The 16,367-nt window shown below is 33.3% G+C and overlaps 1 protein-coding gene across 2 annotated transcripts in view; it reads right to left on the bottom strand.

The window, feature by feature from the left end:
• The window catches only part of rmnd1 (required for meiotic nuclear division 1 homolog), a 62,022-nt gene that overhangs the window by 21,398 nt on the left and 24,257 nt on the right, over positions 1–16,367 (bottom strand). For both annotated transcript variants that reach the window (XM_039747803.1, XM_039747804.1), the window contains one exon: positions 9,981–10,045. In XM_039747803.1, coding sequence (XP_039603737.1) covers positions 9,981–10,045 — 65 coding nt within the window. The remainder of the gene's footprint in view (positions 1–9,980; positions 10,046–16,367) is intronic.

The raw sequence follows: 16,367 nt of genomic DNA, 5'->3' as shown, positions 1-16,367 counted from the left end.
GAAGAATCATTATGTAGGTACTGTAGTCAAAAGTAACACTACAAAGTACACTACAAGAAATGGATCTGATGGTTTGTTGCTAGAAGCTGTGTGCTGCCATGTAATGTAGCTGGGAAGAAATGACATACTGTAATACATTATATGACTTCAGTGTCATGTGACTGGAAACGGATGTAACAATTATAAACAACTTGGAGATGGCCATGCAAAATTGGCATAAAATGACAGCAACCACACTAAAATGAGAAACAGAACAGTAGGAATGTAAACAAAAAACATTTTAATGTTTCACCAATTTCAAAATATTTCGGAACAATTTAGCAAATAAAAAAAAAGAAATGGTAGGCATGTTTTTCCAGCTTCTAACTCTCCTTACACCTCTTCCCAAAATCAAAATGTGCTTTACAGAGGCAACAATATTATAAGCCTCTGAATGCTTTTCATGTTGTTTCAGTACTTTGACTTTGTTGTGTAAAGTATTCTGAACCTACACTTTCATATTTGAGTGAATTAATGCCACTGCAGATAAGACCTTTTCCCACTGGGTACTGATGTCATTTCTCTTTTAAAAACATTTTAGCAGCACACATGAGAGTCACTTGAATTTCTGGTGTTCTGGTGTAGTACTGAGTGAGAAACTAGTGATCCAATACAGCAGATGAAATTCTTCTTGTGATGTGAATTTGGAAAAAAAACATTATGCCAGCATGCTAAAAATTAGTAGAAAAACATTTGAGCAAATATAAATGAAAAATATGTTCTATCACTAAACATGCAAATATGAGCATGTGAAAGGAAACAAGACTGTGAGTCTGTGTCTTAAAGATGTTTTTTTTCTATGGACTGGAACATGAACTGAATATAGCAAATGAGCCTATTATTTTAACAGTATTACCCCGACTGGTGTTTTGATGCAAACATGTTTTGTGCTGTGTTTGCTTGAGGGCAGCTGTGAGTGATCAAGTATGTAAAAGAAAGTAGTTGTACCTTTATCGGTTCAATTCAGGTCAATTACTTTTTATGAGGTTATATTCATTCATTCTCATGTTAAACAATGTATTCATTTTGCATGTGGAATGGCATTGGAATGACAAATATTTTTAAGTCTAAGAAATGGAAAAACTAGCAAAGCCACCCTGACATACTAGCAGACATTGCAGATGCACAGTACGGTCCACTGGACCTTCCCACATTTAGCAGAATGCAAAAAATACAGTGAAAAGTATGTGATCTGCTGTAATTTAAGATTTAGTGCCGGACTGTAGCCAGATTAATGAAAAAATGTGTAGAAAATCAGAAGAATATGTTCAAAAATTAGAATGGAATGTGGGAACACCATCAAAAAAGAGAGCCTCCGCCTCAAGCAGCCAGAGAAATACCTATGTTGCATTTTAGCAATTGTTTTGAAGCAATCAGCTCTGTGCCATATTCCCCCGAAGTGCTGTGGTCATCTGGACTGTACATCTTCTGGTTGGAAGATTTTTCTGTACTGCTTTCCAGGAATACACGTTCAGGACATTGTAAAATTAATTTTTGTCTGTCTTCTCAAACAATGATACCAGCGCTGTGGTTTTCCACATGGAAATAAAACACATTTGCAGTCACCAGTCTTAGATGCTGAAAGAGGATTTTGGGTCAAAGCTCCACATCGCTTGAGAGTGGACCCAGGGGTTAGATGTGTGGAATGTCATCTCAGGACCACTTCCTGTGCTAAGAGGATCAGACAAGGCCTTCAGCTGAATTTATTTCCTTAATGCCTGGTTAAGCATGCCTTTGCCTTTTTCAACAATTTGGATGTGTGCTGGGAGAGAGGTTTTTTTTCCAGAGGAGATGGATTACATCTGAACAGGCAAAGCCCCAGGTCTATTTAGATAATATCACTATTCAGCTTTGACTATTTGAAATCAGTATTAATACTAATGTATGACTAATGTATTTTGAGTATAGCCAAGCTGGTAGCTGAATTGTCTAAAATGTGTGTTATTAAGCAACATGTAACGAGAAATAAATGCATTAAAAACAGTATACAACAAGGGATTAATGTGTACAATTTAATCAATATCCTTGTTATTAAATGTTTGGTGAAATCATGCCAATCCAATGACTTAAAAAATGATCTTATATAGCATCAATGCCCTAACAAGCAAATCATTCTATGTAAAGAATAATGATAATCAAGATGTTGATTTAAATCATCTATGTAGTTCTAGTTTTAATGTTAACTATAAACGCAGGATGTAATAATTCTGCATTGGCTTAACCTATCGATGTGCACTATATTAGCACAATAATAATGTATCACAGTCTAAAGAAAATGTCCAGACAAAGCGGTATAAATGCAAATAACTTAACTGCAACTTCAAGATGCCCTAACACTTCTTTAAAGCTGTGATTTTCCAATACTTTAAATGTGGGTTTACTAAATATTAGAGTGTTAGCCAGTAAGACTTTTCTAACACTGAGTGAAACATTGCTCAACAGTGGCAACATGGCAGTGTTAATTGAAGCAGCACCTTCGAATGACAATTTTCTTTATTCTGTTCACTAAGGTAAAAAAGGTGGCGGGCTTAGTGGAGTATTTTCTCAACCTGGTTAAATTGTAAAGATACCAATTTTGGTATTTTTGCGTCTTTCAATTATCTTGTTGTAATTATTCAATTTGTGATGCAGTCTCTCGTATTTACCACTTACAGACCTCCAAAATATAATGTGTCTTATCAATGAATTCTCTGACTTAGTATCTTTAACAATAACTAATTAAACAAGTTCCTAATTGTAGGCAACTTCAGTTTTCATGTGGATAGCCAGTGTGACCCTAAAGCAAGAGAATTTATTATCTTACTGTGCTCTTTTGATCTTAGCCACCATGTTAGCCCGCCTACACATAAATGAGGACACGGTAATAATAATAATAATAATGATAATAATAATAATAATAATAATGCATTTTATTTATAGGGCACTTTACATTAGCAGTAAATCTCAAAGTGTAACATAAAAAGATTAAACAAAGGCAAGGCAAGATAAAAACAGATAATTATAGCAATCTTGTTAATAAGATATTAGATTTAGTAATTTGAAAAGATTTAGTAATTTGAAAAGGATTAAGAAACAAAAGTGAGGCAGGTCATGGATATTGATATAAAGTACGACCATTTCTGCATTTCATTGGACATAGAAATACTGGTAACTAGAACTAAAGAGCAGCATATTGTTATAAAATGTTATTTTGGTGTAACAGTAGCCTCTAGGTTTACTAATATTCTGAATAATCAGTCTGAGATTAGTTCTTGTTAATGTAGCCAGCAATGTTACCTGTGAGGTAAAATATTTTAATGCTAAGATGAGAGCTGCAGCTGACACAGTGGACTGTGTCATTATTAAGAAATCCTCCAGTTATTAAGAAATCCTCCAGTACTAAAACACCTTGGAAAACAGTGTCTGATCTTAAAAGAAAATGTCATAAGGCTAAGCATAATTGTAGAAAAATGAAATTAATAATACAAAATGAAATATTAAAAAGGTACACATAGCTGAATTCAACTAAGTAATCTGACTTAAGAAGAAGCACTATTTTTCTAAAATTGTAAGTGATTACGCAGGAAATCCATGACTTTTACTTTCAACTATTGATCATCTTCTAAAGCCTGTTCAATCAATGAAATGTCTCCTGAAAATATCTAGTAAAACTTGTGGGGCCTTTGCTGCATTTGTAGAACACAAAATAAACAATATTAGATGTAATATAATAAACACCTCCAAAATGAATCCTGTTGAACTTGAGCATGCTCTTTTTAGTGAATTTCCTTCATTGGAATACATTTAACTGAACTCAGTAGAATAATTTCTCAGCTTACTATTTTAGAGGAACACTGTATTAAAACTATAAAAACAGAATACAGTTTAAACACAAAATTCCAAATATCAATAACGCATATAGTATTCATCTCTGCCCCTCCGGAACATTAAATATGGCACTATTACATGTTAGAGCTCTAATAAGACATTTTTTATCAATGATCTTATTAGTGATATAAAATAGATAAGGTAAGTGAAACGTGGCTTAGCTCAGATGGCGCGGCTGTTTTAATCGAATCTGCGCCTCCGGATTACAGTTTTACTCGTGCAGATCGCCAAGGAAAAAGGCAGGGGCTTGGCAAACATTTATTCAAGCCGGTTAAAATGTAAAGATGTCAGTTTTGGTAAGTTCTAGTCCTTTGAGTATCTCGCCGTTATCATCCAGGGAGATTTTCAAGTTCTAGTATTATCCGTGTATAGACCTCCAAAATTCAAAACATCTTTTTTAGAGGAATTCTCTGACTTAATGTCAATTTTAATTTACAAACTATGACACACTCCTAATAGTTGGCGACTTTAATTTTCATATAGATAATCAGTGTGACCTAAAAGTAAAAGAATTTATGAACCTCCTGGACTCTTTTGATTTGAGACTGCTCGTTAATCAGCCTACACATAAAGCAGGTCATACGTTAGACTTAGTGATTACTAAAGGACTAAAAGTTGATATAAAGCAGATCATTGATATTGGTCTATCAGACCATTTCCTTCTACTGTTTAATATAGAAATAATGATAGAAAATACCCATGAGAAGCATATTGTTAAAAAACGCTTCTTTGACTCAGCAGCAGCTTTAAAACTTGCAAACATTCTAAGCAATCAGTCCGTTTATAGTGCCAACTATAATAGCGAGGATAATGTAAATAGTAAGGTGGAAAGATTTAATACTAAAGTGAGAGCTGCTGTTGACATAGTTGCACCTGAAAAGACAGTTAAAAAATCTTCTAGCATTGTTATACCATGGAAGACCCAAAGAGTGTCTGATTTAAAGAGAACATGCCGTAGAGCTGAGCGTAAATGGAGGAAGACTAAACTAACTATCCACTATGAAATATTAAAAGTTAAAATAACAGAATACAATAACACTGTCTGTCTTGAGAGGCGCTGTTATTTCTGTAAGATTATAAATAACAATGCTAGTAATCCCAGAGTCTTATTCTCGACGATTGATCGTTCTACTAAACCCAGGTAACTCAAAGGAATGCCTCCTAAGTACTTCCAGTAAAACCTGTGAGGCTTGCTGTATTTTTCAATCAAAAATTAATGATATTAGAAATAACATAGTATATCTCCCCAACACTAAGGATCCTCCTAAACCCCAGCATTCCGTTATAAACAAATTAAACTCTTTCACTAGGATAGATTTACCTGATTTACAAAAAATAATATCTCAATTAAAACCCTCCACCTGTGTCCTTGACCCAATACCAACAAATTTTTCAAAGAAGTATCGGTGTGCTAATTGATAATGTTCTTGACATAGTAAATTCGTCATTAGATACGGGGGTCTTCCCAGACTGTCTTAAGACTGCTGTAGTTAAACCCCTACTTAAGAAACATAACCTCGACCCATTGGCTCTTAAAAATTTTAGACCCATCTCTAACCTGCCTTTCTTAAGTAAATTCTGGAGAAGGCAGTCATTATGCAGTTAAATGACCACCTCAATAAACATGCTATTCTTGATAAATTTCAGTCGGGTTTTAGAACAAATCACAGCACGGAAACTGCACTCTTTAAAGTAGTAAGTGATTTGTGGGTGAATGCAGACAGAGGCCATTTATCTGTTCTCGTCCTCTTAGATCTGAGTGCTGCATTTGACACCATTGATCATAATATTCTTAGAAATTGCCTTAGTCAATGGGTGGGCCTCTCTGGCAGTGTCTTAAATTGGTTTGAATCCTACCTGGCAGGGAGAAAATTCTTTGTTAGTTGTGGTAATTACAACTCAAAGACACATGATATCCAATATGGTGTTCCACAAGGCTCTATCCTGGGTCCGCTGTTATTCTCAATCTACATGCTTCCGTTAGGTCAAATTATCTCTATGCTGATGACACACAGCTGTACTTATCAATAGCACCTGATGACTCCGATTCTCTTGATTCACTAACACAATGTCTGACTTGTATCTCAGAATGAATGAATAGTAACTTTCTCAAGTTAAATAAAGAGAAAACTGAAATCTTAGTGATTGCCAATAATGGATACAATGAGGCTATTAGAAATAAACTGGATACATTAGGATTAAAAGTCAAGACGGAGGTAAAAAGCTTAGGGGTAATTGTTGACTGTAATATGAATTTTAAATCACATATTAATCAGATCACTATGACAGCATTTTTTTAATTAAGAAACATAGCTAAAGTTAGACCTCTTATATCACTGAAAGATACTGAGAAATTAGTTCACGCGTTTGTTTTCAGTCGACTAGATTACTGTAATGCACTCCTCTCAGGACTACCCAAAAAAGACATAAATCGTTTGCAACTAGTGCAGAATGAGGCTGCTAGAATCCTAGGAAAAGAAATCCGAGCACATTTCTCCAGTTTTGATGTCGCTACACTGGTTACTTGTGTCATTCAGGATTGACTTTAAAATTCTGCTTATGGTTTATAAAGCCTTAAATAATCTCGTCCCATCTTATATATTGGAATGTCTGACACCTTATATTTCAAATCGTAACCTCAGATCCTCAAATGAGTATCTCCTTAGAATTCCAAGAACAAAACTTAAAAGTGGTGAGGTGGCCTTCTGCTGTTATGCACCTAAAATCTGGAATAGCCTGCCAATAGGAATGTGCCGGGCTGATACAGTGGAGCACTTTAAAAACTGCTGAAAACACATTATTTTAACATGGCCTTTCTCATAATTTCACTGTAATCAAAATCCTGATACTCTATATCTCCAACTCATTATAATAACTATTCATGGTGGCTCTAAAATCTGTACTAACCCCTACTTTCTCTTCTGTTTCCTTTTCCGGTATCCTTTTGGTGGTGGTGCAAGCCACCACCATCTACTCAAAGCACTGTGATGTTCCAACAATGATGGATAGATTAAAAGCCAGAAGTCTGTATGACCATCAACATCAAGTGACTCCGTGAGAACCCTAACTACAAAGGGACTATTTCATTTATGTTCGGTAGAATGCCCAGAGGGGACTGGGCGGTCCCCGTGGCCTGGAACCCCTGCAAATTTTTTTTTTCTCCAGCTGTCTGGAGTTTTTTCTGTTTTTCTGTCCACCCTGGCCATTGGACCTTACTCCTTTTCTATGTTAACTAATGTTTTCTTATTTTAATTTCTTATTTTGTCTTTTATTTTTCTGTTCTTCAGTATGTAAAGCACTTTGAGCTACTTTTTGTATGAAAATGTGCTATATAAATAAATGTTGTTGTTGTTTTAGCTAAAAATGTCCACTTGTGTCCTTACCTAGTCCCAACAAGCTTTTTTTATAGACATCTTCAATTTGCTAATTGATAGTGTAACTGACATAGTTAACTGGTCATTAGATACGGGGATCTCTCCACATTAATAGTTAAATCATCACTAGCAGTTAAGTCTCATCAAGTCCTTCCATGAGAACCCTAAATACAAAGAGGACTGTTTTCATTTATGTTATGTAGAATGCCCAGAGGGGGCAGGGCAGTCTCATGGTCTGGAACCCCTGCAGATTTTATTTTTTTCTCTCTAGCCATCTGGAGTTTTTTTTTTTTTTTGTGTGTTTTTCTGTCCTCTCTGGCCATCGGACCTTACTCTTATTCTATGTTAATTAGTGTTGTCTTATTTTAATTCTTATTTTGTCTTTTTTTTCTCTTTTCTTCATCATGTAAAGCACTTTGAGCTACATTATGTTTATGAAAATGTGCTATATAAATAAATGTTGTTGTAAATCCCTTCTTAAGAAAAACAACCTAAACTCTGCTTTATTTGACAGCTTAGACCTATTTCTAACCTAACTTTCTTAAGTAAAATTCTGGAAAAGGCAGTTTTATAGCTATTGAATGTCTATCTGAATAAGCATTCTATTTTTGGTAAGCTCCAGTCAGGTTTTACAACAAATCATAATACAGAAACGGCACTGTTTAAAGTAGCTAATGACTTGTGGGTTAATGTGGATAGAGGGGACATTTTTATTCTTGTTCACTGAAACCTGACTGCATCATTTGACACCAGACACCAGTATTCTTATAAATCGGTTAGTCAATTTGTGGGGCCTTCTGGCAGTGTCTTAAATTGGTTTCAGTCTTATTTAATGGGTAGAAAATTCTTTATTAGCTGTGGTGATTGTAGTTTAGCGATCTATGATACTATATAGTATAAAGTGTACCTTGAGGATCTATTCTGAGAACACTGTGATTTACAATCTACATGCTCCCATTAGGCCAGATTTTATCAAAACAGAAGGTGAACTACCACAGTTTTGTAGATGACGCCCATTTTTACTAATGTATAGCACCTGATGACCCTGATTCTCTTTAAAAAGAATTTACATGTAATCATGGATTCTGACCTAATCTTTAAATCACATATCAACCACATTACTAAGACTGCATTTTTATATTTAGGTAACATTGCAAAAGTTATACCAATTATAACATTGGAAGATGCTGATAAACTAATTCACATCTTTGTTTTTAATCAAATAGATTACTATAATACATTCCAAACTGGCCTTCCTAAAAGAGACATCAATTCATTTGTGAATCTTAACTACTAAAGAAAACTGAGCAAATCTCTCCAGTCTAAGCATCATTACATTGGTTACCCATGTCCTTCTTAATTGACTTTAAAATACTACTAATGGTATATAAAGCTTTAAATAATCTTACTCCTTTCTATATTTTGGTGTGCCTGTCCCCCTAAGACAAAACATTAGATCCTATAATAGTGGTCTGCTTACTATTCCAAGAGATAAGCATAAAAGAATTGGTGAGGCAGCCTTTTGCAGTTATGCACCAAAATGTTTTTCTCCGGTTATCTAGAGTTTTGTTTCTTGTTTTTCTGTCCTGTCCCACCATCTGACTTTATCGCTGGACTTAACCTTTAAAGTTTGAAGCTTAACTGACTTATTTTTTTGAGCAGTGTATTTGGTATGCAACATTATGTTGGCCCTTTTTCCATATTCCAATCTTACATATTTTTGAAGCACTTTAATCATTTATGCCTCTGCATTTTCCAGTTATTTTCCTTTAGGTTTTTTGTACTTCTGTTTCTTCTTTGCTTAAGACTATTTTGTTTCCCCTTTTCAGCTATATGTGTTTTAACTTGCCCTTTAATATGCCATGCAGTGGCACCCGACAACTAGGCTTAGTTGAGTGACGCTATACAAAAACAACTTTTCACTTAGTTTAGCTACCTTTTGACAGTCTATACTAAAGCTTTATACAACAGCTGGGTGAAACCCAAGGGAAAATTTATGTTGCACAATGAACATGGGGCAACATACATTATAAAGTAATGATTAGCAAAACGGTAGAGTTTCCTTTTACATATAGTAAGTGCCCCTACGATTAATTTTGCATTACAATTTTGTAATTTATGCGTGGAACACAAGTAATATTGTTATGTAAGGGTTATTCATGCTGCTGGATCCACTTCTTACTTCTCATTTGGGGTCAGAGGTAACATCATCTACACTCAGTTTCCCTAAATCTGTAAGCAGATCCAAACGAGGAATCATTTGAAAGCTTGTTAGCAGCCAATGGATTTTAACAGCAGGAAATCACCAATGAAGTGGTTGCAGATAAATGCTCTTCAGCCATGCCCAAATTTCCAATAAATGCATCAAAATAAATTTGAGAAAAATGTTGCAGATGAGAGGAAAATATATGTGTTTATGGCACATATTTCTCTTTTGTCAAAACATCCTATGCAAAGCTAAAGTCTAAATTTTGCTGCATATTTAGGTTTGAATGGCAAAATGGTAGTTTTGGTAGGAAAAAGTATTATATTTGAAGATTTCATTGTTTCATCTCAGTAAATTTATTAAAAGTAATGCTCCATAATACAGTACTTATTCTGTATTAAAATACATCTTTCTGTTTGTAGATTAAATCATAACGAAACATCCCTAAGGGGCTTTCAACAACTTTGTGTAATGTTTGGGACTGTATATCTTACCTCAGGAATTGACTGAATGGACTCCACAAAGTTATCAACAGCTACTTCCCAGATTGCCAACTTCACTGTAAAATGTCAAAAGAACAAAAAATGTTTACTTTCATAAAAATAACTCCATAATTTCATTAACAAAAATAATTCCATAATTTCATTAAGCTCTGTTTGACAATATTCTGAATTTCAAAGACATCATTAAAATCACTTTCTGTTTAAAATAGTTTTATGAATTTGGGTATTATTACATATAGATTCATTTTGGACACATTTGTTCTAGTTTGATTGCAGATTTATTATAATTTTTTTATTAAGAATAATATTAGTCTGTGATATCACTGCAGACTATTTCAGCTAAAATACCAAATGTTAGGCTGCTATATAAAACTGCATCTAATTTAGAGTATAATGTCTAATATAAGTATAATGTCACAGGCTATGACATCATTTCAATTGTTGCAGACTTGTTACAACCTTTGTCATATGAAATAAAAGTAACAGTCTTCTATCTCCTCTGCTGTTTCAATTATGCATTTCTACACTGATTAGGTTAGTAGTGTTAAATCCTGGAGTGCTGAAGTGGCTGCAGGTTTCGTTCCAACCACTTTCTTAATTAGCAACCAATTACTTCTGGTAATGGAAAATAGTTTATTTATCTTAATTGTAACTGGCTTGCTTTAAAAGATTAAGTATGTTTATTTCTTTCTTTGCTTAAAGACATGTCACATTACATGATTTTTCCTTGGGTTTTCAGTCATAGACTTCATTTATATAATAAATATAATCCCAACAAAATCAAATAGATATGAATATGTCTTAAATCACAAGGGTTGGCTCTGTGATCATGAGAGGTGAGTACTAACGATCACCCACCAGGAAATACAATGCAATATAGTGCAGTGAGGTGAAATAAGTAATGCAAATATTTGGACCTTGCCAAACAAAGATAACCTTGTCTTGTCTAATGTTGTGTGAAAAACGAAGAAAGAAGGGCAGAGATTGGGGCTGAACTCACTGTACCTGTAGTCCTTCGTACAGGGCTGGCTCCATCAGCCAGCACGTTACTGATAGTAAGAAAAAGAGTGTGATTCTTTGAAAGTGTGTAACTGCTTAAAAGTCATTATGCAGTTGGGTAATTTGACATCCTCTGAGATTTCATACTCAGGCAATAATATAAGGAACCTTGGTCAACAACTCTGACATGCCCTCCAACTGTAAGTCACGAAGTCAAAAAGTAACCTTTTTTAAAGAAAGAAGGTAAATCACCAATTTAGTTCCATTTTCACAATTTGAAGAGTTTATTTTATTTTTTCTGTCCATCCTGGCACCTTGACCTTATAATTAAGTTCCCATTTGAAGAATTAAAAATGGAATTATACATTTAAGAACTATACTTATCTTAATCATATCTTATCTTATGTAAGTGTGCAATATTTTTTATATACTTTACATCTACTTCCGATTGCTCCTGTTATGAGTCATCTGTTTCCATATCTTTCTGTCCTCTGCATGTTGCTCTGTCACACCTACCACCTGCATGTCCTCTCTCACCATATCTACATACTATTGTTTATTATTATTTGCATCTACTTTTCATTTGGTTTTTCTTTGTTTGCAATTATTTATTTTGCCATCTTGTAAATAACTTTGAGCTACATCCTTTGTATGAACACGTGCTATAGAAATAAATGATGTTGTTGAATGCCTGAGAAACACTAATTGTGCTCTTAAAAAAGAAATTCAACAGGATAAGAAATATCTGGTGTGATATAATGACAGAACTAACAAACAACAGAATTAAATAACATGTTCTATTATTAGCAAACATTGCCTTCTTATTAAGAAATTGATTAAAGTGAAATTGCTGACCATCCAACAACTGAGTGTGAAAGCCCTGAGTTAGTTGGTCATTGTTGGCTTACTTTGCATCTTTTTGTTGCTTGGCTACTGATTAAGGAAAAAAAAAAATCAATTAATAGTTAAGCATTTTAAAAAGGTAGTCAATTAAAAATCAAACTAAGGAAGTTGGTTCAATTAGCAGCAGATATTAAATCCTAATTAAGAAAGTAGCTAAAACAAAAGCCTGTAGCCACTGTGGCCTTTCAGAATGTGCTTTTCACACCACTGACTTAAGCAAAATGCCAAATATTAGCTAGTGAACTCTGCTATGTATTGCTCCAAAAGCATAAATAACTCAACATTTTGAAATTGTGCTCCTGAGGCTTTAAGAAGATGAAGATTATTATTATATCTACTGGATTATTTTATGAAGACATTAAATGTTTTTCTTCCCTCCCACAAGGTGGTGATTTTTACATCTTATGCAGTGTTAGCAAAATATCCTTGAGTTTGTTTTTGATTTACACCAAAGATCCCACTATGACATGTCACTTGTTTAGGGTTTGGGAAATCTTTACAGAATTCCCATACAGTAAGCAGAACCAAGATTTCAAAATCCAAATAGCTGAGTTTTTCCATTAGAGACCTCCTTTAGAAGCCTAAATATGGTAAATTAACTCAATAAGACCTTGTATAATACTTTATTGTACATCAGTAATTTCTTTAATAACTTAGAATTTATTTTTAAAAATGGGTTAAAGGTGAGCAGAATGCAGAAATATTTTAGATCACTGCTTCCAACTTTTTCATTGTGCAGTTAGCCTAGAAGGCAAAGTGAGTAGTCAAAAAATTATGTTTACTGCACTCAGATATTTCAAAGAATGTTATACAAGTCTATGTTTATGGCTGGTAAAAAAAGAAAATGGATTTACAGATTTCATGTACCAATTTGCTAGCTTTTTTTGACTGTTTTGCTTGGATACTTATATAAAGATTAAGGGCGCAAAGGTTCACAAATTCAATGGCTTAGTTTTATTTTTTTGTGAATCATAGTTAAGTTTTCATCTAGCTACAAAAAAGAGAAAACAAATAACAATGGAATACCTTGGTAAGGAGAAAATATTTGTTTATAACTTCGATTTAAATCTAAATAATTGAGAAGAAATTAAAAGTGACAAATCTGCTTATATAGAAAGTAAAAAAATACACTTTGCTCTGAAATAAATTAATTTTTTCCTCACACAAGAGTGACCAACAATAGAATCTTTACTTAGCAAAAATATTCCTTTTGTGGCCAAACATGCTTCACACATGCTTTTCTAACAGGAATGCTACATTATTTATAAAACAGAAGAATTTGATTAAAGTCTAACTAGTTAGTTAAAATCTAGTTAAACCCACAGAAGTTTGGGAAATCCTTTACTTTGTTTAGAGCAACATATTGGCCAAATAAGGATTAAATTGAAAATAATCAGAGAACCCCTAACTTTGAAATGACAGCTCATATTTACTTCAAAACTAGTGTGTAGATTGTCAGACATCTGTCCCATATATTGTGTCAAAATTAGCATAATGTTGTAACTTAAAACATCTGAAGAATGTAAAAACATATCATCAAAAAGCAGGTTTAGATTCTTATCACTGTGATATCTGAGACATACTTCAGTATTTTCAAAATACAGCTTCACCTTTATGAACACCTAATTTATAAACATGTACAAATTAGTAAATCAAACTATCTCAGCATTTTACACACGCTTTGATAACACATGCATACTATTTATGTTTGTTTCATTAGGTAAACATTTCAAAAGACATGTCAATTTTGAAAAAATAAAATCCAAAGGTATGTTGACAATGGTTACTTGCAGTAACAAATTGTTGGCAGATTATTTTTTTCCCGCCAGAGCAAAACTTGCTCTTGTGTTATTGACCTACAGCATTTCTGTGTACTGTACTGTGTGTTATGATGCCATCACCTGGCCCTTTTTTAACTGACACAACCACCATAAGTAAAACTTTCAATGTACTTCTGATGGAAGGCAAATAATGCTCAGACAACTATTCCAGAAAGTAGTAACAAGCTCAAAAATGAATTTTATAGGTCAGTTACAGAAAATATAACTAGGCTGGATTCTTTCTTAGCGTCTAGTATTTACACAACCAAAAATAATGCTACTTACTAAATCTCACCATTTTCTTATTTATTTGAATACATGATTACCTACAAACCACTTTTACGATTACAGTATCCTTCACTACAGTGAGATTATTTTATTATTATTCCATAATTACTTTCAGCTTGTTTTTTTCATTTAAGTTTTAGAAACATTGTGTTTCAACTATATTTTACCACTAACATCTATTTAGTTTTAAATTTTAATTTCACTTTTAATTGAATTTTATAAAATGAATCAAGAGGCTATTGTGTTTCAGCTGATGAATGAGAAAGAAGAAAAAAATTTCACACAATAGGAGGCATAGGCTAGACTCTGTGAACATAGCAACAACTATGTAACCTTTTTTATTTTCTTTCAGGGATAACATCAATGTTTGTTGTATCTCTAACTTTATATCATGGCTACTCCTTAAGCGCCGTCTCTGAACATATTTCCCCTGTCTCTAAAAACTCTTAGTGGTAACTGTCTAATTGCTTCATATTCTCTGATCCTTGTCATCTTTTTGTAGTTGCATTATCTATTCCAAATTGTGTGTTTATCCCCAAGGAAATCTGAACTATAAAAGGAGAAGTGAAAGGTTATTTTTTAGACCTGGGACTTTAGTTTCATTGGCAGCAAGGGTAAAACTTGCCAATGAAATCAAGATTAAAGGCCAGAAGTGTAACTAATACAGAGATAAATAAAAATTTGCACCATTTGTAGTATCAAAACATTTGTGGTTGTTAATAATGCAATGTAAAATATAGTAGATGTGCTACTGTCAGTACCTAACAGAAGTTTATTTAAGGCAGCATACTAATCAGGAAATAGGTGAGATGCAAGTAATATATACACATATTTTGCATAATTTCCACTCAAAATCTACTCAAATAGATTTGACTGAAATTGCAGCATGTTTTCAGCTGCTAAAATGCAAAACGTGTAGAAAAAATATAATTTGAAAGTGCAAACCTTGCCTTCCTGCATTCTGGTTATGGACAGCTAGGCTCCTGCCCCCAAAACAAATCCACACATACCTAACATGTCAAACAATGTAAATCAACAAATAAACATACTGTATAACTCATGAATTAATTCAAAATGAATGAAAGAAAAACTAAAACTTACTTTGTTAGTATTTATTTTATTTCAGTTTAGTTTTGTGCTATTTGCTTTTATTATTGTTTACTTTTCATTTTATTTATATTTATAGTTTCAGTTTAATTTTTCATTAAAGGTATTACACCAGTTCACTTCACATATTATGTTTCCAAAGATGGGAGAAAATGGACGCTACATCAACTGTCATCCAATGAGGGTTCAATGGAAAAATGTCTTTCTTGATTTTTTTTGTTGTTCAGAATGGAATTAACTTTTACTTATTTTGTTTTTCTTTTCTACATGTGCGAAACAATCATTTTCTGTTGCGCATATTACATGACATCATGAAAATCATGTTGTAAAAGATACAGTCTCTGACTTAGCCAGAAACTTATGTTTAAGCAAATAACCTATTTACTAACTAGTTTTGGTGTTGCATTTGAGATGTGTTACTAAATTTTACAGAATAATTTAAAGCCATATGTACCACCCTTTGCTGAAAACCTTGATTTTTCCAAGGAAAAGCCCTAAAAGAAAGATTATAACTAACCCCTGCCACTCCTGATTTCAAACTGCTGAAGCATTCTTGTTTTTCTTGAATGAGACCATTTCATAATATACTGCGCTATACAGTCTGATACTACAGTTTGTCATAAGTTATGTGGAGGATAGCTTTTTGAATCATAATTTCCACTCCTTAAGTCTTCATACTATACGGTAGTTACAATGAAAAACTTGACCAAACCAATCTCCTTTGAACTAAAATTGGATCTTCTTGCTATTTAAATGGGTCTCCTGCTATACTTAACCTTAGGGAACTAAAAAACTAAAACACTTTTTTCCTCTAGAGTTCATGATTGAGATCTTTAATATTCCAGATTACAAATTTAAATGTTTGATTATTGTACAACTTTTGCATTTTAGAATTTATCTTTCAAGTTAGGAATACAAAAATCTCTTCAAAGTTTTTATGTTTCACCAAAATCCTACATTTTCTACTGTCAAGCCCTGTCACTAATAGTGCAGTCAGCAAAATGCCACAATGTGGGTCACCGAACTCTTTCGTTTGGTAGCACTGTCACTCATGCCTACAGTATGAAAATGACGTTTTTCATGTCTGTCTACTTGACATTCAGTACCTTACAGTATATTGTGTCAAAAATGAAAATGGCAAAAAATTAGTAAGTTTTGAATTAATTATTGTGGGATTTTGATAATTTTAAAGGATTTTTATTTTAGTGATTTCATATAAGTGCATTTTCATATTTTTCTTTCTTGAGTACTAACATATTGT

Source organism: Polypterus senegalus, chromosome 3, assembly GCF_016835505.1.
Source record: "Polypterus senegalus isolate Bchr_013 chromosome 3, ASM1683550v1, whole genome shotgun sequence".
Lineage (NCBI taxonomy): Eukaryota > Metazoa > Chordata > Cladistia > Polypteriformes > Polypteridae > Polypterus > Polypterus senegalus.
The sequence above is the reverse complement of the archived record's forward strand: the minus strand, read 5'-3'. Positions and strand labels throughout refer to the sequence as shown.